Source organism: Numenius arquata, chromosome 12, assembly GCF_964106895.1.
Source record: "Numenius arquata chromosome 12, bNumArq3.hap1.1, whole genome shotgun sequence".
NCBI lineage: Eukaryota > Metazoa > Chordata > Aves > Charadriiformes > Scolopacidae > Numenius > Numenius arquata.
The window spans coordinates 40,484,052-40,511,171 of NC_133587.1; the positions used below are offsets into that span (position 1 = coordinate 40,484,052).

Sequence of the window (27,120 nt, forward strand, 5' to 3'; positions counted from 1 at the left end):
CCGCGCCTCTCCATGCCGCTGCCTCCTCGTAACGCCTTGCCGCTGCTGCTCCGCCGCCTGCTCCGCCTCGCCTGCCCGCCCGCCGCCCCGCTCCGCTCCCGGCCCACCCCGGCCACGACCCCCATGGACGGCCCGCAAGCCGAGGCGCTGCTGGCGCCCCTGCGGCAGGCGGTGCGGCTCCAGGTAACCCGCCGCGGCCCGGCTGAGGGGAATGGGGGGTCCCCGCTGTGCGGGCGGCGCCTGAGCGGGGGGGAAACCCGCCGGGGAGGAGCCGCCTGAGGAGAGGTCCGGGCTGGGGGGGGTCGGGTGTGTGACAGGCCCGCCGGTGCCTCGGCTGGGGTCACTGGGGAGGGGGACACTGGCCACCTCCCCTTCACCCCGAGCCCTGCCGGTTTGCGTAGGGTGTATTTCGGGGGGGGTGTTCCCCCTCAGCCCGGCTTGAAACCCCCCTGGTTCCCTGCGCAGGAGAACTGCAGTGAGCCCACGCTGGAGGGGTCCCCCGGGGGTTTGCTCGGGGCTTCTGTCCTCCGGTGTCTCCTCGCCGGTGGGCCCTGCCCGGCCCCGGGGGAGCGGGCTGGCAGGCGGTGCGGGGGGGGGGGGGGGGGGGCGCCGGTGAGGGTCTCCCGGCCCCTTTCCCTGCCGGTGGTGGCGGTGTGTGTCAGAGCTGTCTTGCAGAACTGGATCCCTGCGTCAGTTCCACCTGGCGATCCTCTCCTGGGCTTCCTGTGCCCAGCCCAGGGCTGACTTTGTCACGCTTCCCGAGCCCCGCAGCGGGCTCCTCACCTTTTCTTTATAAAACAGCCTGCATAGGTTTCCTCATCCCACAGGGTCACAGGATGACTTCCCTCTAGAGCTGAGTTTGTGTTGGGTTTTGGAGGTCAGTGATATTCTTTAGAGTTGCATATTTGCCCGATGCAGTAAGGGATATTAATTCCTTTGCACATTTTCCGTTTCATCATTCTTATTTTTCTAGCTGTCTCCTATTAGCTGGGACTGCCATCGCATTCTCTTTCCATCTCCCTCACAGATGAAGCTATTATCTTTCGCGTCCTTCTTACCTGAGAAGGATTCGGTTGTCTCTTTTATTTCCTAAGCGAATTTCGATCCCCTTGCTGTGTACGTTAATGGCAGTGGAGCCTGCCCGCAGCACATGGAAGTTCCTTTTCCTCCCTGCTTTAGCAGCAAGACCTATGGCCGTGGGTTCCCCACATCCTCCTTTAAGTGGCTGAATCCATAGTCTTCTGCTTAGCTGCGCACATAGCTACGTGTGTGTCCCATGTATGTGTAGATTCGTGCATGTGTTTTCCCATTAAATGAGTGGATTTATGGCCCTTTAATTATACCAGCCACCGGCACTTCAAGGAGTTTTTATTATGAATCATTGTACAGCATAATGCCTTGGCAAGAGGGCTCCTTGTAAATAAAATGATGATCTCTAGAACCAGCCAGTTTATTTATTTTAAAATGCTGTATCTTGGGTGCTGTCATTGGCCTTTAAAGCATCGATGCACCCCCTCTTCCTGGCTGCCTGTGGGACTGGGACAGGAGTGTGGGGTGCCGAGGGAAGGTTTGTGGGTAAATTTGTTGTAGCTGGGACCACAGATACTGCGTCCTACAGCTGACAGCAGTAATTTCCCGAGGTCTTTGCACAAGAGGAAAGGGAGGGAATAACAAAGATTGGGGGTAGTTGATACCTTACGATGCAGAGGACCTTGTCTGTCGGCTCGCGGAGAAGCGGTTTAATTAAACCTAAGGGACTCAACCTATGGAGGGGGAATTGAGCAGCGAATCTTCCTGCAGCAGTGCCTGATGCAATAAGCTGCCGTGATCCAGGGGTGGATCCCTCTCTGCTTTACTGGTCTATGGGACAAAGCCGCAGCAAAATTTGCCACATCGAGTGCTGCTGTGCACTCCTCCTCTGGGCTGGGCTCGAGATCGTAGCTTTAATTAGATTGAGTCCTGTCAGCAAACATAAATTATTTACTTCAGTTGTGTTGTTTTTTTCCTCCTTGCGTATGTCTGAGGACTCTGCTACTTACAGATCTGGACAAAGAGTTGCTGTGCGCTGCTTCTAGATGCTCAGCAACGAGCAGGGCGATAGCTCTGTTGAGTCAGCAGTAGCTGCTTTGCTCCCGCCTTGATGTTTTTCCACTGCCGACCCCCCAGCTCAACAAAGACGATTTAGACTTACTACTTTAAAAGAGAAAAAAAAAAAAAGAAAAAGATCAGATCCCTCCCTCTGCCACGTTACCCGGGAATGGCAGTTGAAGCCCTCAGCCCTAGAGTGAAACTGTCACGTTTTGGTATAACTAGTTAACAGGAAGGAAACAGCAGATTTTGTTCGGTTCCTGTAGCCGATGGGGTTAGGAGCCTGACAGGATTCTTATTTTTCTTTCTTTTCTTGGTGTGTTTGTTTTAATGCAGTCTTTTGAGTCTTCCTCCCTTTATTAATAAAATTAGCCTTTGAGCCCCTTAGTCTCTGAAGCACTTTTATCTTTTCTAATCTGATTACTGAATGGCAATCTGTGTATTCTGTTCTCTTTGGTTTCTCAGTTGCCTGTAATATTAATGTCAGAAAAGCTCAGAATTTATGAAGAAGCTGGTATTGTGAAAATGTTGTAATCTCTTTGGATTGTTTTGGTGTGGTTTTTTTTTTTTTTCTTTTTGTTTAATGGAGAAGTACAAGGTGCAAAAAAAATGCTGAACTTGGAGCATCTCATTCTTAGAACATCCCACTTGAGAAGGCATTGACATCTCTGTGCTTTTTCCTCCTGGGTCAGCTCCTTTGTCCTTCTCAATAATTCGAGATAGACCTTGGTTTTGGCTGAAGAAGAGCGGACTGAAAGGAAGACTTTTAATTAATTTATCTGCAAGAGTAAGCTGGGCAGGACTGCTGAGGATCCCTTTCAGAAAAGCATGCTGTTGGGTATTTGGGGGTTGAGCACTTCCCTGGGATGAAAGGGAAGAATCATCCTCACAGGGCAAAGGGACCTTTGTGGGACTGTGACAAGGTGATGGTGGTTTGACCTCAGTGTAAGCCCACTGCAGGGTTTTGCTGCACTTGCATATTTAGGCATTGTTTTCTCTTTCATGTTTGTTTTTTTTTACTCCATTCTTTTCCAAAGTTACTGGACAAGTTTTAAAAACAGTAACAGTTTTTAGAGATAATGCAATGCCTTCTTTGCTTAGACATTTGGCTGGAAATGTCTGTCTTTTGTGAGACCTTCTTCTCAAAATTTGTGTGCTTACGACAGAGGAAAAGAAGTCTAAAATGGTCATAAATTTTGAAGAAAAAGGAAGGGGTAGAAGGAAGAGAAGCCTTATTGCTGAGATAGAAAGCACAAAGCCTTTATAACCGTCCGAGAATCCATTTAGTGCATCCTCGAAGACAGAAAACTAGGATTTGTGGAAATCTGCTGTGAAGTGGTACATACAGGAGTATATTTGAGATTTAATAACAGGTCTCGGATTTAACAGTAGTATGAGGGGGGTGAATTTCTCTAATGATGTCTAATTCTGCTGAATCTCAAATGCGTGTTTCTAACAGTTGAAGCAGCCTCTTGAGACCCGTGTGGAGAGTGGGAAGGCAGGACAGACCCCTCCTTTTGGATTGCCAAGGGAGCTGGAAGAAGGAGAGTTCTCTTCTATGGCATTCAAAGAAAGAATTATATCTCGTGTTTTGTCTCCTCCTTCTAGGGAGAACTGGTAAGGAAGCTGAAGGAAGAGAAAGCTCCTCAGGCGGACATTGACAGAGCTGTAGCAGAGCTCAAAGCTCGGAAGAGGGTCCTAGAAGCAAAGGTGAGTCTGGAAATTAAATTGGAGTTTCACAGTTTTATCAGAAAAGCCTTGAAATCTCTACTTAATGCTTTTTTACAGTATTGGTTTGGGCTAAAGAGTCATACTGGGGTAGACTGATTCTCTTCTGAAATAGTTTGCAAGTTTCCAACTAGTGGCAATTTCATTCCTTATCTGTTACGCTAATAATACCTGTTAGTATTAAATCACAGCGTGTGAACGAATAAACATGAGGCCAGGCTGTTCATAGTCAAAGCTGAAATTCAGTGTATATGTTGTTAATCTTTGTTTATTGTATAGACCTTTTTTTTTGCACAGTAAGAGGACATGCTGTTCGCTGTAGTGAGTTTCATTTTCAGATTCTTTGTGCAGCATTTGAATTCCCAGACTGGCATAGAACATGTTTCTTTAGAAGCCATTTTATTTGTTACAGTTTAAACAAAGTTTTTGGAGATGTTTCAAGTAGCCTACGGTTTTCCTCAGCCTTAAAGAGAGGGATGTATTGAAATTGTTCTCCCTTTTTTAAATGCAGTTGTGCTCTGAAAAGTCTTTCTGCAAATGAAATGATGGAACTTCCAAGTTTGTTTTGTCTCTAGATTGTTAAACAAGTAAAAATACACTTCCTTATCCTGCAAGCTTCCCTCCCCTTCTCAGACTGAAACAACAAAAAAACTCCTGAAGCTTAAAGACAGTCAGGTGTGCGTGTTCACCCAGGAAACTGGGAGGTTCTTTCTAATATATATTTCATATGAAAATGATTGTAGCTGTGCCTTGGTGGTACTCTTAAAAATAAATGCATAAAATACATAAATCTGCCAACACTTGCAATTAATTTGCTGTGAGAATGTGAGTGTAGCTGAACTGAAACCAGTTGACCCTGGAGGAACAGTTAACGCGCTCTGTCAGGCCTGGTGTTATCGCCAGCCGTTTGCATACATTTAACCCAAGTAAAAAGATGTCATTTTTATTTAGCGTTCAGCATAGAACTGTGCTTTGAAACCGTCGCGTGAAACCTGTATTGATAGCTAGGGCGTCCTGGAGTAAATAGTTTCTAAATGTTTTCCCAATTCTGTTTCCCAGCCCTCGGAAGCTTGACGTAGAGAGATGTAGCGAGGCAGGTTTGGAGCCTTGGTATCCCTGAGAGCCCCACCTCTCTGTTGGACGGGTGCCTGTAGGATGCAGGCGTGCTTGCCGGTTACACAATTTGTGTGGGCTGTGTCCCTGTCAGCGCAAGAATGACCTTGCAAATGCAGTGTCTGCCCTTCTGAGTGCAGCTCTCCAATGTGGTCTTTCTCTCTTGACGATGTTTCCGGCAATGCAGCGCGGTCGCTTGCAACTTTAGCAGAAGGCAGGGGTGTGAATGTTCGTTAGCTTTAGCAGCTGCTGGTACAGTTTTCAAGCCTCGTGATTCCTACTTAAAGATAGCAGAATGGCTCTGAAAATGAAGCTTTGAACAGGGCAGAGCAGTTGAGTGTTTAAGATTCCTTGGCTTTATGTCCTCACACCATGTCTTTAGTCAGGAGATGATTCTGCTCCTATAGAGGGTCTTTCTTCCCCTTCAAGGCTAACACAGGCACTTTTCTGCCGTCTGTTTATGAATGTATGCCGTGTAGAAGAGACTGTTTCTTTGATTTCTGCACCAGTTCGTTAACTATTCTTTTCAGGTAGTAGAACAGGGGCTCTACAGAATTGTGTACCTGCTCCAGTTACTGCCGTGCTGCTGGCCATTTCTCCCCGCCAGTTCAGGATTGGGCTATGTCACCATTCCTTTCCTTCTGTCCATCTCTGGGCAAAACCCACCCTTTCTCTTAAGAAATCCTGGTCACTGTGAAATGTGATTCTATATTTTTGGGCAAAATGGATTCCCTTTCTCTGCTTTAAAAATACTGTTCTGGTGCTTGCTCTGTGTGTACTCTGTCTTTGACTCTTTTTGTCTCTCATGCAAAGTTACTCTTTGGCTTATGCTAGTTCATGGGAGCAGCAGAGGGACAGTGCTTTTAAAATTAGACCACGTTTATTTGTCTTTATAGATGATCAAAAGAGAAAAGTTTGAAATTACTGGTCATACAATACTTTTTGTTACCAAAAGTCTGTTCAAAATGATAGTGTTAGTCACTTGGCAGGATCTGAATGAATTTATTGAACTTCTTGGTTTAACTCTGCTTTAATTATCAAAATGTCTTTGTTGAAGAAAATGTTTCAAGTATGTTGACTTCACTAATGGGGTCGGTTGCAAAAATCATAGGTTTTCAGCTGAAATAGTGAGTCTGCTGTAAAACATTTTCACAGAATCTAGTCAGGGCACTTAGGCACTTCGTAACTGAGGTTTCTGTGTGCACAGGGCCGTGCTTGTGAAAGCCTACGTATTGCAAATAGATTCTTCATACAACTAGCTAAATACACACCTTTGGCAGAGCACAAAGATGATGTTCATAATCTTCATGGTTAAAATTCATTCATGTGAGGAACACTTCATTGAAAGCTTCATATATACCGAGAGTTAGGTGTTTGTAGTCTGTGCTAGTCGCATTAAGCTCTTTTTATAGTGAGGAGAGAGAAATAGGTCAGAAGAATTGCTTTAGAAGTGGCCATTTCTCTTCACTGATTGTAAAGACAGCTGAGGATAATTAGCTCAGACTTAGTTGTCTGAAAGTTAGGGCGGATGAGTCTACTTTGAGTGTGTAAAATGCTGCATTCAGACAATCACGTTCATCATTGAGCGCTTGAATCTCAGTGCGACCATTCCTCTTTGGAAAATGAGCATGTTGGCAGGATACCATTGCTTCAAAATGGTCTTTACAGACTTTTGACTCGTAGTGTTGAATGGAGAGGATTTGTCCTCCTGCCAGAAACGGGACTTATTAACTGTTTTTGGTTTGCTTGAATTACAGGAGCTGGCCTTACAGCCCAAAGATGACGTTGTGGACAGAGCTAAAATGGAAGACACCCTGAAAAGGAGGTTTTTCTATGATCAAGCCTTTTCTATTTATGGAGGTACAGATTTGAAGAAATTTACATTTTTAATCCCTTGAGGCTAATGTTCTGGTCTTTCTAGCAGCGTGAAATGCTGTACTCTTGCAATCTTATATTAATGCAACATAAAATAATTCTTTTTAAAGTTGGCTTTAAACTGTCCTGCTTGAGCCTGTAAGCCTTTCAAAAGTTTCCCTGTTCCCCCTTCCTTTGCCCCTAAGTCTCTGGGTTGGGAGGTGGTTCAAAATTTGTCTTTTGCTTTCTGAATGCAAATGAGCGGACTTTAGCATGCAAGTTCTGAGTATTACATTGTAGAGGACGTTTTCTTTACAGAGAGGTAGGGTGTTTTGGCTTTTAATGGGGTGACCAGCTTATTTCCTTGTAACCGTTCATCCCTATCTGAGCTTTGCTTGGCAAGGTAATGCTCAAAACTACTGTGAACTTTAGAACTTGTTAACCTGATGAACTTTGTCAATGAACTTTATTGAACAGTTGAACAAATGTGGCTGTTAAACCTCTTCAGATAGCTGATTTGAGGCGACTTGGGGTGGGCAGGGGCAGCACAGTGCCTCTGTAGTTACTGCTCTTTCACCTGAAATACTAAAATAAATACTCTGGGTTATTTTATTGTCTTTTGTTTCTTTTGATCATCTTTGTACTTAAACTAGTGATTGGCAGATATATTTTATTGCTGACAAAAACCATTGCTTGGGCACGTGCATTATCACTTCTGTATTCGGATTGCTCCCACAAAACTCTCCACAGAATATAATCCACTGGTGGAGGGAGTGTGGCTTTTCCAGTTGTTGGTTGCAGGAAATTATCAGTTTCAGCTTCTACCTGATGTCCCAGTGGCAGTGTCCATCTAGGTGCTTCATACAGTTTGTTTTCAACCTTTATGTCATGGAACACATTCCATATTCTGTTCAGCCCAGAGAAGCTGATGCTTCATGCTCAGAAAATGACCTCAGGCTTAAACCAGCTGATGGAGACACTGAGAAGGGAGGACTTTTCCTCCAAACAATGCAGGTTCATACAATCTGGCACCCTCCACGTTTTTTTACCTTTTTCTCTTTGCAGGTGTCAGTGGTCTGTATGACTTTGGGCCTGTTGGGTGTGCTTTGAAGAACAACATTATCCAGGCGTGGAGGCAGCACTTTATTCAGGAAGAGCAAATCCTGGAGATTGACTGTACCATGCTCACTCCAGAGCCCGTTCTGAAGTAAATATGAGTCTATTTTTTTCTGGAGCGTGTAATTTCTGGTCATAGTTGCTTTTTACAGTCTTCTGTAAAATTACCCAGAGGGATTTTGAGACTGGGTCACCCAATTTCATACCCCATTGCAGTACAAAATAATTAGGTATCAGTGCACAGGTCAGTGTGAGAAGCTGTTGTTCCATAAATCAGGGAGAGCAGTGGGACTCGTGTCTAGGAGTCTAATGTCTTAATGTCTCCTACATAGGAAATTGCCATTATCCCTTTTTCTAAAAGATCAAGACGACAAGAAAAAGGATTAGGTGATGTTTTAAGATTTAGGTGTATTGATACTTTCTCACAGATCAGATTTTCTGTGGGATGGTACTGCTTACTGTGAATATATAACCTGAAGCAAGAGTGAGCCTGCAGTTTGGGTGCATAGCTTGAAGGGCTTCTCTCTGATAATGATCTGTGCACTGGGATCACTCAATACCCAGGGTTGTCCGGTGGCAGCTTTCACGTTCCTTATGTGTATCATCTTTTCTAGGACTTCTGGCCATGTAGACAAGTTTGCTGACTTCATGGTGAAAGATGTGAAAAATGGGGAATGTTTTCGTGCTGATCATCTCTTAAAAGGTATGGGTTTGTTTCAAGGCTATGTGGGCTTGGGGATTTCTTGCAGTGGTACAAACATGGGAAAAGAGTATCTCTCTCAAGGAAGGCCAGTTGGTGTAGCCAGTCTTGCATACTTGTGTTTGTAATTCATTAATCATACCATAGCAAAGATCCTGTAAGTTCTCAGTTCCACCCAAATGTTGTGTTAGTGTCTTAAATGAGGTACGGGATCTCTAGTGCAAATATAGTTGGGTCCCTTTTTATAAAAACCTGTGTCTTAAAAGATTACTGTGTGTCTAAGCTGAGGGCTCCCTATATATCAAGGTTCCTGTTGTCTACCATGGTCTGGTCTTGGTTTTCTTGAGTTTCAGTGTCTTTTTGCTGAGAACTGACAAATGATTTAATGATGATATAAGGGGACAGAGCATGTTTTCCCTATGTAAAGGTCAGTCACACAGCAGCTACTGACTTTCGTATACCTTAGAACTCAGTTCTCTTTTGGGAACACCAAGTAGACTTCAGGCTTTTCTTAGGTTTGCAAAGTCTTCACGCTTCTTTCTGGTTATTGATTAAAATTTGTTTAAAAAACAAACAAACAAATCCCATGAAGGAATCTTAGAAATAAAAAAACCTGTCTGAAAGGTTTTTCATATACAGCTCCATTGCGAAAGGAAGGATTGTTCCGCTCTTGGTTTAAGTGGGTTGTGGTGTCTAGTTTTCTAGCCTTCTCCTTGGAAGTTAAGAATGTAGAACAATCTATATTAGCATTAAAGCTGCTTTCATAATACTCAGTTAGAATTTTTCTTCTATGAAAAAAAAAACAAAAGAAGTCCATCTAACATCTGCCCACTTTGCACACTACACAGCATCATAAACAAGAGTGTCCCTGTCTCTTCTGCAGCCTGTCCCTGGTGAGCAGCCACCTGCTGTCACTGCCACTAAAAAGTCAGATTGCTTTTTTAGAGTGGGAGTGGGAAGTCTTGGCATCACTGTCTACCTTTGTGTCTCACGGAAGATGTTGTGCTGTGAAGTGGAATGCAGTCTAACCCTGCTGTACTAAGTCAGTACGTGCCTCCAAGTGCATTTGGATAAAATCAGCCTTGCTGGCCTGAGATCAGATGTTGCTTTTAATTTCCAGTCTATATAGAAAGAAAAAAAAAAAAAGGAGAAAGAGACTACAAAGCCATTGCTTGGGTTTAGAGGAATGAGTATTGGAAAGAAATTAGATAATGACCTGTTTTCCCTGTGGCACATGAGGACAGCGAACTGGTGAGGCTCTTCAGCTGTAGATCAGCATTGCCCTGGTGACATGAGTGGAATTACCCTGATAGACACTAGCAAGACAAATGGTGGACATACATACACTTACGCTCACGGTGGAGGGTCCTCCTGATTTGTCCAGCTTTAGACTAGGGACAGTGATGGGATTGCTGTATAAACTCACTACGTACTTTTCTTGCTTACAGCTCACCTGCAAAAGCTTATGTCTGACAAGAAGTGCACAGCAGAAAAAAAGGCAGAAATGGAAAATGTTCTAACGCAGGTAGGTGCCTGCACGGGGAGGCGAATACTTCAGAGATGTGTGTGTAACGGAGGAAGTGTGATGCACTCAGTCCAGAGGCAGTGTCCCTTCTGTGTCTCTAAAGATGCTCACAAGTCTTTACCTCGGAGATACTTGTAGGCTGTACACGCTCCTAAATGCTGAAAACTTGCTGGTTAACAAATACTGTAAACTTGTTGGTTAATCGCATCTCCCTTCTTCTGCTATTTTGGGAAGTTATTGCTGTTATATTAGTCTCCTGAATGTTAGATTGGTAGGGCTGAAGCTCTGTTCTTGGAGCTGGTCTGCTCTGTTCCACTTCACACCCTGGCAAAAAGCCTTTTCCTTCTGAATCCCCTCTTTACCTTTGTAAATCCCTCACTGCAGGATTATGATACAAAGGAGCAGAGACAGATCAGAAGTTTTGTCAGGATTTTTCTGAATCACCTTAGCACTGAATTGGTGTGTTTTAAAGTTGTCTCGGCTTTGAAGCACTCGAGATATGTTCCTCTGTCTCTAGCACCCTGCACAGATTTTTCCTGTGTTTACTGTGAGAATAGTTGGTGCTCCAGGCTGACATTCCTGAGCTGCTGTACAGACATTTGCTTTTATTTTTTTATTTGTTTTTCTTGCTTGTTTTTAATGTGTTTTTTTCTCATGACTTCTAGGATAAATGCTTCCAGAGCCATGCATAGAATGAATATTTCCTTCCAGAAAGAGCAACTTTTTTTTTCAGTGTATTGCATCACTGAACAGCTGTCATTAGGTTTTCCACATTACAACGCTGAACTTTGACCATCCTTTAGGGGAATTCTTCTATTAATAAATTCTTCTTTTATCTCCTGTCTTGAGTTTTCTCTGATATATGAAGAATCGTGACAATTAATGCTAGAAGTAGCTCATTTGATTTTAAATTTAAGTGTTAAATTATTGCTGTACTGTTCAGTATAGATTGTAGTTAAGTCTAGAAGCTGCATTTAAATGTACATATGCAAAAGGCTAATACACAAATGCACAAAACAGTGCCAGAAATTGCAGGTTTTCTGTGGTTAGATTGCAGTTAGATCTGCGGTTCTACTACTGCTTGATTCCCATCCTCCAGAGAAAGGGGAAGGTAGGGGCCTGGAAGATTATCGCGCTTGGGAAAGCATCCAGTCATTACCTAGTTGTTTTAAGAGCAAATGGAAAATATTTCACCAAGAATCCCTGTGCTGCAGATTTGCTCTAAAAGGGAGCATCTACTGCATAGCTTGAATATTGTGTTTCATGCATCAGAAGAAAGAGAAATGAATGCAGACAAAGCACTGCAGAAATTTTAGCTGCCTTCTCATTGCTTTTCCTTCCCAACACACTGCACCCCATGTTTTAGCTGAAACTGTTCAAAAGAAGCTGCTGGTGGGTGGTGATGCAGTCCCAATGACTTTACCTCTTCTTTACACCCACTCTTATGCTCAGTGCTTGCATTTCTATTTAGAGTTCAGACTTTCTGTGGTATGACTGAGTTGTGGACCTAAATTACTAAAACGGGTTTGCTGATGTGCAGTGTACTCTTCTATCATTGGTTCAAACTTTACCTTGCTGGAAAACTTAGGTTCAAAGGAAGTACTTTGGGTGGGTGATTCAGAGCTGTGAATCACGCTTAGCAAAACATGAAGAGGACATTCTTTCCTGTTATCTTGTCTAGTAATTCACATTCTCCTGTGTTTTGATGTTAGTTGGACAATTACGGCCAGCAAGAACTTGCAGATCTCTTTGTGAACTACAATGTGAAGTCCCCTATCACTGGGAATGACCTGTCCCCTCCTGTTTCTTTCAATCTGATGTTCAAGACCTCCATTGGGCCTGGAGGAAACATGCCCGGGTAGGTACTAATCTCATTGTGCTCACACTCTCTCTTCTTCATCGATCACGATCTCTTACTTCATCAGTCAACGAAGTCTCAACAGGATTGAAATATGCAATTTCTTCTTGAGTAGCCTTCCCCTGCTTTTCAGTCCCAGTCTTCTCTGGCAGGTTGGCATTCCTTGGACTCTTGGTGAAAGGTAGGAGAAACACAAAGCTGTTGCAGCATTACAAAAATCCCTGAAGCAGGTGGACTGCGTGGATCACAGCAGTGCCCTTACTGGTTGGAGTTGTTTCCATAAAGCCAGTTAAGGTTGGGTTCTCAATTGTCAGCGACTTCATGGCTACAGAGAACCTGCCTCAGCGTACCTGTTTCAGGGTGAAGTTACTTAGCAGGGTGATCCAGTGTAGCATCATTTTCTAGGCGTTTGTAGTTAGTGTGTGAGAATGTACAGGCTGTTGCCTTGAGTTGGGGTCTCTAAAAGTAAAATCCCCATTGGAGAGTGGAGAATAGGATTCGTTTATGTCCTGTGGCATGCCATCAGAGATACTTGTCATTTGTGTTCTTCAGAGCAGCACATTAAATAATCTGTGTCGGTGGTATCCTCTGTGGAAGTCTCAAATCACTGTAGGGCTTGTAGGGGCCTTACACTAAAGCCACTTCACAGTTTGTAACAGCAAAGGTGTAGTCATGGTTTGCCTGCAAAATCCACATTTGCAAGCAGCCTGGTACAGCTCAGGCCTACATAGAAAAGGCAAAGGGAGGCTACATTCCCTCTGACCTCTGTGATGTACACTGTATTTCATTCAGACACCGTTTTGCATTCCGTACATGCACCTGCTTTTGAGCAGCCAAGTCATTCAGTTTACTTTTGGGAGTAACTATGGAGTGCTGTGTTTGAGCTGCAGCTGATGTCTGTTTGTTTTTGCCCCCTCAATCTATTGCTGCATTGTTTTGTTTCTGGAGTTAAAAGACTCGAGAAAAAGTACCACCTTTAAGTTTTGTAATAACTGTGTTTTTCTTTTCTCTCTGCTTTCCCTACCCTTTTATCTTCCTGATTTTTTTTCCTCTCCCCCATCTTCTTTCAGCTATCTAAGGCCAGAAACTGCACAGGGAATATTCCTCAACTTCAAACGTCTTCTGGAGTTTAACCAAGGCAAACTGCCTTTTGCTGCTGCCCAGATCGGAAATTCCTTCAGAAATGAAATTTCACCCCGCTCCGGCCTTATCAGAGTGAGGTACCGCAAATTTCCTCTTTCAACAGAAGTGTACCTGAGAGCAGGTGGCACCTCCCTTGTGTTCCAGTGTTTGTACGTGATTGTTGCCCATTAGGGTTTTCTTCCAGAGGATTTCTCATAATGTGCCCAAGGGTTCACGGACGAAGAACTCATTTAGTTAAGGTTTTAAGTACAGAATTCTCTCTAAGCCTGGCTGGTGGGAACTAGGATCTCTGAAATAGCTGTTGCGTTAGAAACACCTAGATTAAAATCAGTTTTACTGACAAAATTTGGCTTCCATCAAAATCCAGACAAATCATACTAAAGGTAGCTGTGTTCTTTACAGGACATGTGGCTTTGCTTGTTTAATTATGTCCACGTGATTTACTTTAAAACTGAAATCTGGAATTCAAACATGATTGACCTTGCAGCAGCATTTCCTTGTCTAGGGAAACCTGCAGATTTATGGCTCTGCGCCTTGCTACAGAGGGGAAGTTGGGAGATAACCTGACGCGGGACGTGTGCTTGTGTCCCAAGATCAGTCAGGCAGGAAAGCTCAGGGCTATTGAGAACTACTTTCAAAGCTTTCTGTCTCAGGACGAAAGTGATTATTGCATTTCATTAAGGACAATATCCGTATTTCAGCTGAACTATTCTGAACCGAAGTCTCTTCCATCTAATTTGGAACCAGAGCTCCCGTGCACAGTCAGTGTGGTTGTGTCGTACACACAGGCAGTATGTGTTGTAAGCTTGGTAATTGATTAATAGGGTGCCATAAATGTCACTGAGAGGCAGTGGCATTGTTAGCCCTAAGGGAACTCTTTGGAATTTTTTCGGTCCTCCTGTTCTCTCTTGCACATCTGGAAACGAGAACTTCTCTCATTGAAATGCATTTTCAGTCAAATACAAATTATACGCTTGTGGTACATTTATTGGAGACCGTGTTATTATGCTATCATAGCAAATTATATCCTGATGCCAGTGATTTAAAGTTAATGATTACCTAGAGCTTTTTTAAAGGTTCTTGATATTAAGCTAATTCAATGTAAAGTGATTTCAAGCAAGAAGGCTAAGAATCAATGTATGAATATAGATGTATTAGAGACAAATTCTTCAAACAGAACATACACCATTGTTGAACGTAGCAGTATCATTATCTTCAAGAAGTTATCACCTCATCTGGCTATTTTTGGGCACCTCTAATATGAGTTAAGGCTACTGAGTTAATCAGTGGATTAGTCTTCATTGACCCTATAGGAAATGTATACTTCTAATATGGGCATCACAGCAGTTTGGAGAACTTCTGGAAGTATTTCCAAAGGTGGTATTCTCTGCTCTGAATCACAGTGGTGATGACCATGGTCTGGAAATCTCTAGGTGAATTTGTAGAAAGTCTTATTAGGAATTTGAGGATGAAACTAAATCCAGTGTTGAGACTGGTTTATGTTCCAATCTATACATTGTTGCTTTGGGTTTGTATATGTTTTTAAACTACTGACTTGCTTGTGAGAGTCTAAAGCATAATCATTTATTAAAGGGGCTGTGGCTGACACATAAAATATTTGATACGCCTGGTTGGTTATATTTCCATTAGGGAATTCACCATGGCAGAAATTGAGCACTTTGTGGATCCCAGTGAGAAAAATCACCCCAAGTTTCAGAACGTGGCAGATCTCAACATCCTCCTCTACTCTTCCAAGGCCCAGGTCAGTGGGCAGTCCGCCCACGTAATGCGGCTGGGAGATGCTGTCCAACAGGTAACATTCCTCTTGAAAACACACAGAGCTTGCTCTTTTGAATATTGCTCTCAAGGCTAAATAACTGACTGTTGCATTGGTGCCAGCTGGAGTTTGCTCCCAGGTGTAAAAGTCAGTTCTCTTCAGGCAATCAGTGTGACTGAGATCTGAACCTGGCCCTTGTTATCAGTAATGAAAGGCTGCAGGGGGTGCTGGGATAGTGATTGGAGGTTAAGCTTCACACTTAGCTAATGGGAAAGGAACAGTGAGGAATACTAATATCTGTCAGAAGCTCAGCAGTGACTGGGAATCTAATACTCAGCTGCTGACCCCATCAGCATATGGCTTTCACTATCTGATTCTCCATGCATGCAGATTACGAATGAGTAGCTTTACCAACCCCCTCCACCTCACCTCCCCCAAAAACGCCCAATAAAAAAACCAAAACACTGCCCCCAACCCAAACAGCTCCCCCCAAAACAAACCAAAACCACCAACAAAAAAGACCACCACCCCCCTGTTGTGTTGCAGCTGTGAGCTGTCGGGTACAGCTGTTTTGGGGTCCTGAGCCATAACTGCAATTCCCACGCGCTGTTGTAATGCCAGTGACCGCACTGTTGGATACAGCAGGGTATTTTCAAGTAGATGATCTTCAGAGGCAGTTAGTGATGAGTCCTAGAGTAATAATAAATTATTATTTTGTCCAGATGGACATGGTGCCAGTGGTGCTAGATGAATTTGAAAAGATGTAGTAGTTTCAGGGGAGAGATAGTACTTTATCGCAGGCAGCTGCAAGAAATTCTGTCTGTAACATGTCAGGCTGTCTGCAGAAGTACAACAAATCATGACTTTGGTTCCTTAGGAATTAATGTCTATGTGTTTGTTTTTTTCTCCTGCTTTCTCCCTTTCCAGGGTGTGATCAATAACTCCGTTCTCGGTTACTTCATTGGCAGAATCTACCTCTTCCTTACAAAGGTCGGTGTATCCCCAGAGAAGCTGCGCTTCCGACAGCATATGGAGAATGAGATGGCTCATTATGCCTGTGACTGCTGGGATGCAGAGTCCAAAACGTCGTATGTAAGTGGCAAAGTGACACTCCCTGTCAGATCTGCTGATAGTGTGGGAAGGGGCTCCATTTTATTTCTTGGTTTTTAAAACGAGGGCTATGAGTGTGATGTTTCCCTCCAGCCCCGTGTTGGTATGAACACGGTTACTGCAGGTGAAATATTCTGAATCCAGGGCTAAGGGTCAGCTCCCTGCAGTGGGCTTGCACAGAGTTCATTAACTGTTCATGCTTGTTTGTAAGTCCGTGCTTCAGACCCCTGTGGTGGAGCCTGAAGTTGCCTGTGGACATCGTGCTGGTCAAATTTCACCTAGAATTAGAAAAAAGGTCCTGTGCTTTCCAAAGACTCTAACCCCTGTAATAGCAGCGGGTAGGGATTTGTTTTGCTGGAAGAGTTATTCCTGAGCAGATTCCTTCCTCCTAGAATGCTTGCTCTTCCTTTTCCACTTCCAAGCTGTGAGAAATGAGAGTTCACTCCTGCCAGTTCAGACAGCTGGTGCTGGGAGAAAAATTTCCCAAGGATTTTTTATCTTCCTGCTGAGTCAGTAAGAGCTTTTCAGTTCAGGCCTTGTAGGGTGCTTTGTTTTTCTCTTATATTGTTGGCAGGATTTTGAAAAATGTGTTATTTTTCTTTCAGGTAAACCAGCAGTAGGTAGTCAGCGACAGGGCTCTTAAACTCATTTTTAGATTCTCTTGGAGAGCTTTCAGCCTCTTCAGTAAGTTTCAGCCAAGTATATCAGTTGGAATGATAGTTTCAAGAGAAATGTATTAGAAGGCATGGTAACTCAACGGTATTGATTATGAAGTCATTCCTCTCTTTAAGGGTACGGAATCTACTTTTTAGGTCGAATCTGAGTTAAAAAGAAAAAAGAAAAAGTTATTTCATTATTTTTCCCTCATATAGTGAAGACTGCTTAGCCTTTCCAAGGAGTCTAGGTTATGTGTGGATTCCTGGAAATATCTGGAGAACTGTGTGTGGTCTAGTTCCAATAAAGGATTGAAAGATTGAAGGGATTTTGCTGAGGTCTGTGGGGTTAGCTTGTGACACTGCAGTGACCCTTACATGAGTAGACCCCGTCCAAGGTCAAACTGGTAGTAGGCTCAGCCCAAAGGTGTCCACACAGGGAACAGGGTCAAGGCTTCAGATAGTTCAGCCAGCCTTATTTATGGGCAGGGAGAACCTCCTACATCCTAGGGCTGAGGAGGTTGTGTGTGGTTGGTGGGTTTTATCCATGTGAGGTTTTTTGTTTGGTTTCTTCTGTTTGTTTGTTTTGGGGTTTTGGTTTGGTTTGGGTTTTTTTTCTCTTTTTTTTTTTTTTTTAAGGAGCTAAACAGGCTTATCACTAGTGATATTTCATTACTTTCAACCTGTATGTCCATGCTGATGTGACAGAGTGCATGGAAAGCAGCTGATTGATGGCCCTTTTCTTCACTGGGATTGCCTTTTAGAAGGTCCAGGCGGTGGTTGTATTTGCTGGAAGTGTTGGAATGCTTCATCAGTTCTTTGTGTGTGAATGGTGTTTTGAGATACCTCCTTGCCATACTTGTTGAAATGTTGAAAGAAGTGCTTCCCTTGCATACGAGCTGTGTTTTACAAGCTGGTAAGCCAGGCTTTTGGCCATTCTGATGTGACTGGTTGCCTGCTGTCTATTCCATGCTTGCAGAGCAATAAAGCCCTGAAGGGATGATGTCTTCTTGTGCCTATAGCATGTGAGTGATAGAACTGTGTTCTCTGGTCCCAGCCCCGAGCTATTGGCACAGTGCTGTGTTCTGCCAAGCCATGTAGAAAACCGGCCCTGAGCACGGGCACTGGGTAGATAACTGATCGTTTCCTCTGGAAACAAATGGAATCATTCAAATGAAGGAGCAACTAGTGAGCGAGCGCTGCTTATTGTAACAGAGCTAATTACGTAGAAAAAACAGTCATGGGAGCAGGGAGGGCTTAAGGGCGAATAAACATATTTGATGGTTAAGTGGACAAAAAAAGGAAGTTGGTGAAAGCTTCCACTTTTGTTTTTTCAGGGTTGGATTGAGATCGTTGGCTGTGCTGATCGTTCCTGCTATGACCTCTCCTGCCATGCCCGTGCCACCAAAGTTCCTCTTGTAGCTGAGAAGCCTCTCAAAGAACCTATATCCTTTCAGAATAAACCAGATTCTCTTGAAGTGAAAAGTGATTTGACAGTGAGATGTCTTGGAGAGCTGTGCAGCTCTATTTAAAGTTACATCTGTAAATTTAAGAGGGAAACAGAGCTACAGACCAGCAGGACTGTGGGAAGTAACCTGCAAAGAGTTGAGCATGCGGGTGACTTTACTCAGGTGGGCAAAGGGGATTTACTGTTGTGCTTAGTTTCTTCTAGGTTAATGCTAGACTCTGTTTTGACTGTGAAGCATGGTTTAAACACGAATGTGGAGTTACTGTCCCAGGTTACTCCATGCCATTCCATGGTTCTGCTGCCAGCTGTACTTGTTAAAATTGTATTCTTTCAAAGTTTGTGACTTTCTGTCCTCCAGTATTTTTTATTGTTCCTTTCCTCTCTTGGAGGGAAGTTCCTTAATCCAGTAGCAGGGGAGATTTCTGTGTGTTCTGTAGCAATTGGCTTTGACATAACAAAAGAACCAGGCCCTGCTTTCTGTCACCTCAAACTCCTTAACTGCTTCGTACAGAACAGTCAACATCGTTCAGTTTGAGGCAAATAAGGGAGCCATTGGCAAAGCTTATAAGAAGGACGCCAAGGTGGTGATGGAATACCTTTCCATGTGTGATGAGTGTTACATCACTGAGATGGAGCAGCTGCTCAACGAGAAAGGGTGAGCTGGCTGTGTGTGCATGGTACCCTTCCCTGACACCTCTGGTGAGGGTTCCCAAAGTGCTGCTGAGTTAATTTGAGCCACCTGAAACCAGCTTCCTCCTGAGAGAGGGCTGGCTGGATCATCTGAAATGTCCAGCACTTGAAACGGAGAGAGAAACTATTGCAGAAAAAGGTGATATGTAGACACATCAAAACTGGAAGAAAGTGAACTTTGGTTCATCCAGAATCCCACATTTATTGAACTGATGAGTTATAAGCAGTGTCTCGAGTTTGAATCGATAGTGGACTGCAAATCATGACTGTGTTTAAACTCAGCATCCAGGTGTAGTTGCATTCAGCCCAAAGCTTTTATAAACTTCAGCCCATTGGTATCAGGTCCAAATGCAGGTGATTAGCACACGCTTTTCTTAAAACACGTTGGGTTTTGTATTATGCTGATCTGAATGCTTCAGCAAGGAGGGTACCATTGCTGAGTACATGCTGACAGTGTCAGTATGTTAGATCTGCCTTTCATATGACCATGTTTGTATAAATCCATGATGGGAAGCCCTCAGATTTACAGTGGTTTTCTGTTAGGACACATAATAATAAAGACATTTGCTCCCTGGAAGTGGGAGAGGTCAATACAGCCGAAGTTCTCCTTGGCAAGTAGTGTGTTCTAATTGCAAGTTAGCAAGGAACAAGAGAAAGTAGTTAGGAGATCAAAAGCTTTAGGAATAAACAGTAAGGTAACTGTGCTGCCTCTTCCCCTTTGTTTGGTACCTGTGAAAATGTACGGTACCTTCTGACACAACTCAGTTTTCATGAGAAGTCCATGCACTCGACAAGATGTACAGTCTGCAGCAAGCACCTGGTTTGTGCGACTCCCTTTTTTTCTTTTGGTGTATATGCTTCATCCGGAGATTCTTCTATTTCCTAATTGAGTTTGCTTCAGGCCGTTAACCACAATCAAGTTCACTGTGATTATGAAGATGGTTGCTTTTAATGTAGACGTAGTAATTTTATTATTAACATAAATTCCTTTTAATGAGCATTCCACATGTTTCTTTGATCTCTGGGATTTGCCCTGTCTTCTATCATCCCACTCTTAAAGTCAACCAACTGAAGCAATTAAAGAAATATAACTTGTTTATTTGTTGATGTAGCTTTTAAGTGACTTCTTTTTCCTTTGCAGGGAATTCACTGCTGAAACTGAAGGGAAAACTTTTAAATTAACAAATGACATGGTTACTGTGAAGAGATTTCAGAAAACATTACATGGTAAATTTGTAACTTTGATCATCAAAAATAAGAGGCAGATCAGGATACACTTCAAATGTGAACTTTATTAGTTGCGTTGTCCTGTTAGCATTGTACTGTGGCACAGGAAAAATGCCAAATGTTATTTCCTTGAAATTTGACATTTTAAGAGTTGGAAAGCTTTCACACAGCAGTGGGATTTCAGTGACCGTTGATGCAGGCCTGTCTGCCTGCTTCTCGCCAGGTCTGTTCAGGAGCCCATTTAATAATTGGGTAGCGTGTTATATTCACGCTGCTTGAGTTCTATATTCTAGGATTTGTAAGGTCCCACGTGGTGCTAAGAACCAGTTGCTGTAGGGATGGAGGAGCTGGGGAAAGTCACCAGCTTTGGGAGCTTTCGTCTTCATTGCAGTGCAGCAGATGGGTTGTGGCAGTCTGTTGGTCGGGCTATGGGCAAATCTCTGTGCTCAGAGCTCCTGTTGTCATTCCACTGCCTGCAGTCAACTCTTCCAGCATCTGCCAGCTAACCAAGCTGCTGTGCTGACCAGAGTCTTTAGGCTGACAAGTCCAGTCAGTTCCTCTGGTAGCCTCTAATAATAACGGCTTTGACCAGCAACTGCATCTCCACAGAGCATTTGTCCTGATGTGGGAAATGGGGCTGAAAGGTAACTTTCCAAAATGCATGGGTTTAGTTCCTCAAAGAAGTCTTGTCTTTCCAGCCAGCTCTTAAGCACCTCACCTAAGGTCGTTTGGGAAGTCTTTGACAGAGCTGGAGGCTGAGGTAGATCTTTCCCCAGTTCATACTGTAACTAGTGGATCGTCCTGCCTTAGGTTGGGAATGTGATAAGTACTCCTAGGAAGGTGTAGAGCAACGTGTAGCATGTGCAGAATATATTTGTTCTTGCAGCTGCTGAGCCTTTGAGATGTCCAGGTGTCTTTCACTCAGCACACAGCTGCTGCTGTGCCAGGCCTTGCTTTCTCACAATGTCAAAGAAGGAATCAGAGTTGTAACTGTTAGGGATTGTAGTATTGCTGGGGGCCAGCAAGTACCCCAATCGGTGGCCTTCCTTTAAATTTGGACATTTGGCAGTTTGGCTGCTGGCTGCCAACAGGAGGAAAAGCTTATGGTTTCCCTTTCTCTTATCTTGAAAACTGGTTGGTCAATGCACAAATAAAACAAGACCATCCTTTTGCAAGGTGAAGTCCTGTGCTGGGTTAGGTGCTTAATTGAGGTACATAATCTAGGCACGTAGAGTGGGAGGCAGATCCAGATGCAGTGCTGAAGAGCTGGATTCTACCTTTGATTTTCAAAAGCAGCTTATGCCTATAATTGTTGTTTCTTCTCCAGTTGCTCTCTGGGCTCTTTCTAAGAAGCTGCAGTGTCTGAGCAGGGCAGCTCTCCACTGAGCTCCTTTCATACATGGAAGGGAGAAGGAGGAAAAAGCCTCTTTGACAGATGTGTAGCAAGGATTAGAGGGAATGACAAGTATATAGTAACGTAGGACGTCACATCTTCTGAGGATGTTTGCAAAAACTAACTGGTTGATACTCTTTCTTTCCCACTGTCATGATGGAAGAGATGGAGAATAGGGAGGGGTAGCAGCATTGAAGCAGGCAGTGGAACAACTCAAGAATACGGAAGGAGTCTTTGCTGGAATTGGAGTTTGATCTGAAGCTCCATCCAGGCTTCTCTGCTTAGACTGGTGGATGCTGAGGCCAGGGATTGAGCATTACCCTCCCATCATCCATGCTGTTTAATTGTTAGCATATTCCCTGGCACAGTTTTGGTCTATGCCAAGTAGCACTCTCCCCAGACAATGCCTAGGTGTAGTTTGTGGCTTGGTGTGGAGCAGGGACTCTTCCCAGTGAACAGTTTGGATGAGGCTTTGCTGTTGTGAAGTAGGAGAGGGTTTATCTGCATGGATGCAAGTTTTACTGTGCTGTAGGGCCACAAAGATGATCAGAGGGCTGGAGCACCTCTCCTATGATGACAGGCTGAGAGAGTTGGGGTTGTCCAGCCTGGAGAAGAAAAGTCTCCAAAGAGACCTTAGAGCCCCTACCAGTACCTAAAGGGGGCTACAGGAAAGATGGGGAGGGACTCTTTATCAGGGAATGTAGCGATAGGACGAGGGGGAGTGGTTTTAATCTGAAAGAGGGGAGATTTAGAGTAGATATTAAGAAGAAATTCTTCACTGTGAGGATGGTGAGACACTGGTGCAGGTTGCCCAGAGAAGTTGTGGATGCCCCATCCCTGGAGGTGTTCAAGGCCAGGCTGAATGGGGCTTTGAGCAACCTGGTTTGGTGGGAGGTGTCCCTGCCCATGGCAGGGGAGTTGGAACTCGATGATCTTTAAGGTCTCTTTCAACCCATTCTATGGGTTCATTTCAACTCATTCTATGATTCTATCATTTGCTCTCAGGGTCAGAGAAGGGGCACTGACTTGTTATTTACAGCCTAAATACATTCTGTATGTGGACTAAGTTCAAATCTGTGCTTCAGGTATTGGTATTTGGAGCAGAAATGTTTAACCTTTTATTTCCGTGTGCTCAGCTATATGTAATGAGAACTTCTGAGCAGAAAAGCAGCTTCAGTGAACATATTTTTTTTGTGTATAAATTCTTCTTTGATGATGATGTGGGTTCTTTTGTATTCCAGTGGAAGAAATCATCCCAAATGTAATTGAACCCTCATTTGGTATTGGGAGGATCATGTACACAGTGTTTGAACACACATTCCGCATCCGGGACGGAGACGAGCAGAGAACGGTGAGCTTTCTTGGGTCTCGGCCTCAGCTTGAAATCAGCTGCCAGCATTTGCCTTTCCCTAACATCCAGGGGAAGGACTAAAATAAGACTGCACAATACACAGTAGAGATGGGGAAAACCCAGGTGGGCTGTTGAATTGCTGTTTTTGCCAGCGTACGTGTCATTTATACACGCGTGCTGACAGCATTCTGGGGCTGTGCGTGCATGAGGCTCTCGCTGTATTACTGGCAAGGGGGTGAGAAATGAGAAATTCCTCCTTCTGGATTCCCACTTGGCAGTGTCCCATTGCTAAGAGAAAGGCATCTCTTCAGAGTTGCCTTTCGTGCCTTTCTCTCTTTCCTGCTTTTCCTGGAATCATAGTTCTGTGCAGCAAAATGGACAATAGACTGATTATTTCCTCAATCCCCCATGAAATTCAGCCTTTTCTGATTCTGGGTATCCCTGAAATCTTGGCCTGAAACTTTCTTGTAGCAGGGGCCAGAGGGAAGTGTGTGTTACGTACAGACCACCAGCCTGTTCCAGCCAGTGCCCAGACTGTGATGTTCTGCACCGTTGCTGGTGGCCCATGGGAAGCTGGCTGTAAACTTGATACCGGTTCCCGCTCTTTGTTTCTGGCTGCTAGATTGTGTTTATAGAAAAGAAAAATAACAGCGCTCCTTGGTGACTCTGGTTGCCACAGGATGTGATAAAGTTATGAGTGAGGAGAACAGGATTCAGGAGCTCAGAGTCAGGACACAGTTGACTCAATCACAAACTGCTTGTGAAAATATTAGACTTACCTCCCTTCTAGTACCCAGTTTACTTTCTGTGTAGCCTGGGCTGCTCCGTATTGTGGTACGTCTCAGTTGCATTACTTCTGCACCCTTACAGGCGTGCATTGCCAGGAAAGATATTTTCCACCCACCCCGCCATTTTTGCATATTTTTGTTTTCTGAAGGTGTCTGTGGAGGCTTCTGGAAACCTTTGAGCTGCATATGTTCCATGTGTGTGTGGAGTCCCTGTGGAAATCAAACAGGGAGCGAGATGATTGTGAGAACTCTTCCCTTTAGACTGTGTATAAGATACAGAAGGATCCCTCTACCCTTCATTTTTCTGTAATTCAAATAAGGCTCACTTTATTCAGGGAAGGCTCTGGTAGACCTCTTTTGGTGAGAGGTAGTGTTTGGCTGTCAGGAGGGAAAGGGGTGTGGAGGACAGCTGGAGAAAATCAATCTTGCTTCATCAATGTGAGGTGTTACTGCTGGAACCCTAAATGCTGATGTCTTACAGAAGGCCAGGTATTCCCTTGGAACGGTCACTCTGCCTCCAACCTCAGTCAGAGCTTATTCTTGCCTCGAAGAATCTGGCCTAACCATTAAACTTGTATTTATTTGTGCTCGTTCTTTTTTTTCCTTAGTTCTTCAGCTTCCCAGCTGTTGTAGCACCGTTCAAGTGCTCTGTTCTTCCTCTAAGCCAGAATCAGGAATTCATGCCTTTTGTCAAGGAACTGTGTAAGTGTATTAAGCACTGTGGGTCCGACGGGGATGTGCCCTGGGAAGAGAGGTTTCTCTTCCCAGAAAACAGCATTGGGATCATGTGACTCTCACACATGCACAGGGAGAGCCATTGAACTAAAACAGCTGAGTTGGTATCAGTCACCTTTGGGTATCTATCAAACCCTTCAGTCTAGCCTCAAAAAACTCAACTCCCTGCCTTTGCCTGTGTTGGTTTGCAGTGTAAAAGATGTTTCTTTTTTTTTTTCTTGTGTCAAAAAGACGTCTTTCTCACTGCTTGGGAGAAGCTGTCAGAAGCAGTGTTTCATTTAGTATTTTTTTGAATTAAGCTCTTTTCTTGGCTCTTGTTGGCCATCTAATTTATTGAATCAGTCCCAGAGCTGCTGAGCCTCCCAGCGTTCTGTCAAAATGCCCACTGGTACCATCTAAAAGTGAGTATTATAAGGGTAGGAACATAAACTACATGTCAGACGGTGTCTTTTGCTGTCGGCAGCAGTTCTGCTTGGGACCTCACCTCCCTGTGGTGGACATGCCCCTGCACACGTGTAAAGCTGGCGTGTTTTTGAGTTAAAGCAGAGTTCTGGGACCGTAATGACAGGTTGAAGAAATCGGTGACTTTTCTCTTTGGGTGAAAGTGGAGTGATGCCATGTGGGGAGCTGTGGGTGTAGTGGTGTACCTGTGGGGTGGGTTTGAGCTTATAGGCTTGGCAGGGACCGGAACCTTCGGTTTTCTGTCAAAATCAAAATGAGGGTCTGTGATGCCGCTTGAAACCGGGACGCGTGGTGCCTCGCTTCAGGGAGTGCCATGAAGATGTGGGAGGCCGCTGCTAGGATCGTGTTGCCTCCTGAGGATGTAACGAGTCCTGGTGATCCCCCTCTTCTCTGCTTCTTGCAGCTGAAGCACTCACCAGGAACGGCATCTCTCACAAGGTGGATGATTCCTCTGGATCCATCGGCCGGCGCTATGCCAGGACTGACGAGATTGGCGTGGCCTTCGGGATCACGATCGACTTCGACACCGTGAACCGGACACCTCACACTGCCACCCTGAGGGACCGTGACTCCATGCGCCAGATCCGAGCAGAGGTAAGGGGCAGGCTGAAGGGTTTGGCTGCTGGCAGAGCCACGTCTGCTTCTCATGGGCTGTGGGAGAGCATTAGCTGCCGTTTCAGATCCAGCAATGGCTCTGGTGTATGCGGGAGCTGCTTCCAGCTCTCGTGGGCAATTTAGCTATTCTGAGAAATCCCCAGGGAAGAGATACCAGTCAAACAGAAGATGCCATCCCTGCTGCTAAAGTGAGGAGAGGCTTTTGTTTTTCTGAGATGCAGAGGTGTTGATTTTACTTGAAAGCCATGCCTTGTGCTGATTGCACTGCTCTTCAGAGTGCCTCTTTCCAAGTGAAGGCTGCTGAGTAAATGCATTTGCTGGGTAGTGTCTGGCTTTCAAAGCCAGGGCTCCTCTGAATCCACAGGCACCAAAAGGCAGGAGATCTCTGCCTGCTGCAGGCTGGCTGGCAGGGCGCAGCACAGCTGTAACTCCTCAAAGCTTGCTTCTCAACAGTGTTGCCTGTGCAGCACCAAAGAAACTGGTGAGAGCTTCTCCCTCCAGAAAGAGACCTGGGAGTCCTGGTGGACAAGTTGACTGTGAGACTGGACTAGTAAACCTGCCTGTGGTGGTCTTGCTGCCACAGGACCTGCCCAGAGCTGTGACAGGCAGACTCAGCACCTCTGTCCTGCCCTTCTCTCCCTGTCTCCTGCCAGGAACACAGTTTGGCTCCTGTAGGAGGCGGCGTTAGGCAGATCTTGGGGGCAGAGTTGTTGGAGCTCCGCTTTCTACGAAAGCACCTGTACTGCCTGGTGCTGCTGAGCCGGCTGTGGGTTTGGTTGGGTATAACAGACGGTGCTGGCTCCTTGGGGCACCCATCTGTCCCTCTGTCACCTCCCTGACCTCTCACTGCCGAGCAGCACAGACGAGACTTTATTATCCTTCAGTTTCTGCAAATTTTCTAGTTTCTCTACTGATGCTTTGCACCATGACAGTGTTCTACAAGGAGCAAAGAAAAGGCAACCGGCAGCTTCTTTTATGCTGGTCTTACAGTAAGTAGGGCCTGGCTGAATCCTGGCTTACAGCATCTTTTGGATGTGTGTATTGTTTTCTTTCCCTTCTGAAACTGTAACGTAACTCTTCCAGGGGTGAACCTTGCTGTGGTCCACCACGGTGACGGTTGCATTTCCCTCATGGGTCACCCTGAATAGCTGAGCAGTCTTTGCTGAGATGACACGGACTCTGATTTAAGGTGTCCTCCTAGTTAATGTTTTTTTTTTTTTTTTTTTCCCAAAAATGATCTTGCAGTAAGACACCTTGCCCCTGTTCCATTTCTGATGTAAAAATGACCTGTGTTCCCCAAGTATCCAGCAGAGCATCTCGATTCTGATGGCTTCGTGTTTCATATGTCTTTGTGACTTTGCCTGCAGATCTCTGAACTCCCTGCCATCATTCGCGACCTGGCCAACGGTTATCTGACTTGGGCTGACGTTGAGGCAAAGTATCCACAATTTGAGGGACAAGAGACTGGCAAAAAGGACACAATAGAGGAATAAAGAAAAGGACCTGAAGTAACATCCCGTCAAATGTCCACTTTTTACTGTTCATGTTAATATGGAATAAACTTATCATGTATTATTCAAAGCTGCATTGTTTGTGCACACAGGGACTATTTGTTTTTTTTTCTCCTCAATTGCTGCCCGAATTTAACTTTAAAAACTGAAATAATTGCAGTCCAAATTAAAGGTGTTATGAATAAAAACGCCATTATATATGCCTGCTTCTCTGT

At 44.5% G+C, this 27,120-nt stretch overlaps 1 protein-coding gene across 1 annotated transcript; it reads left to right on the top strand.

The window, feature by feature from the left end:
* Positions 1–27,111, top strand: GARS1 (glycyl-tRNA synthetase 1). Its single transcript, XM_074157167.1, has 17 exons — positions 1–183; positions 3,697–3,798; positions 6,687–6,789; positions 7,849–7,990; positions 8,514–8,602; positions 10,048–10,124; positions 11,837–11,982; positions 13,053–13,202; positions 14,776–14,938; positions 15,830–15,994; positions 18,003–18,110; positions 18,643–18,788; positions 19,965–20,050; positions 22,685–22,794; positions 24,191–24,284; positions 25,183–25,373; positions 26,762–27,111. Exons 1-17 carry the CDS (start codon positions 13–15, stop codon positions 26,885–26,887), a joined length of 2,169 nt encoding a protein of 722 aa, XP_074013268.1. The 5' UTR covers positions 1–12; the 3' UTR covers positions 26,888–27,111.
* The last annotated feature ends 9 nt before the right edge of the window (positions 27,112–27,120 follow it).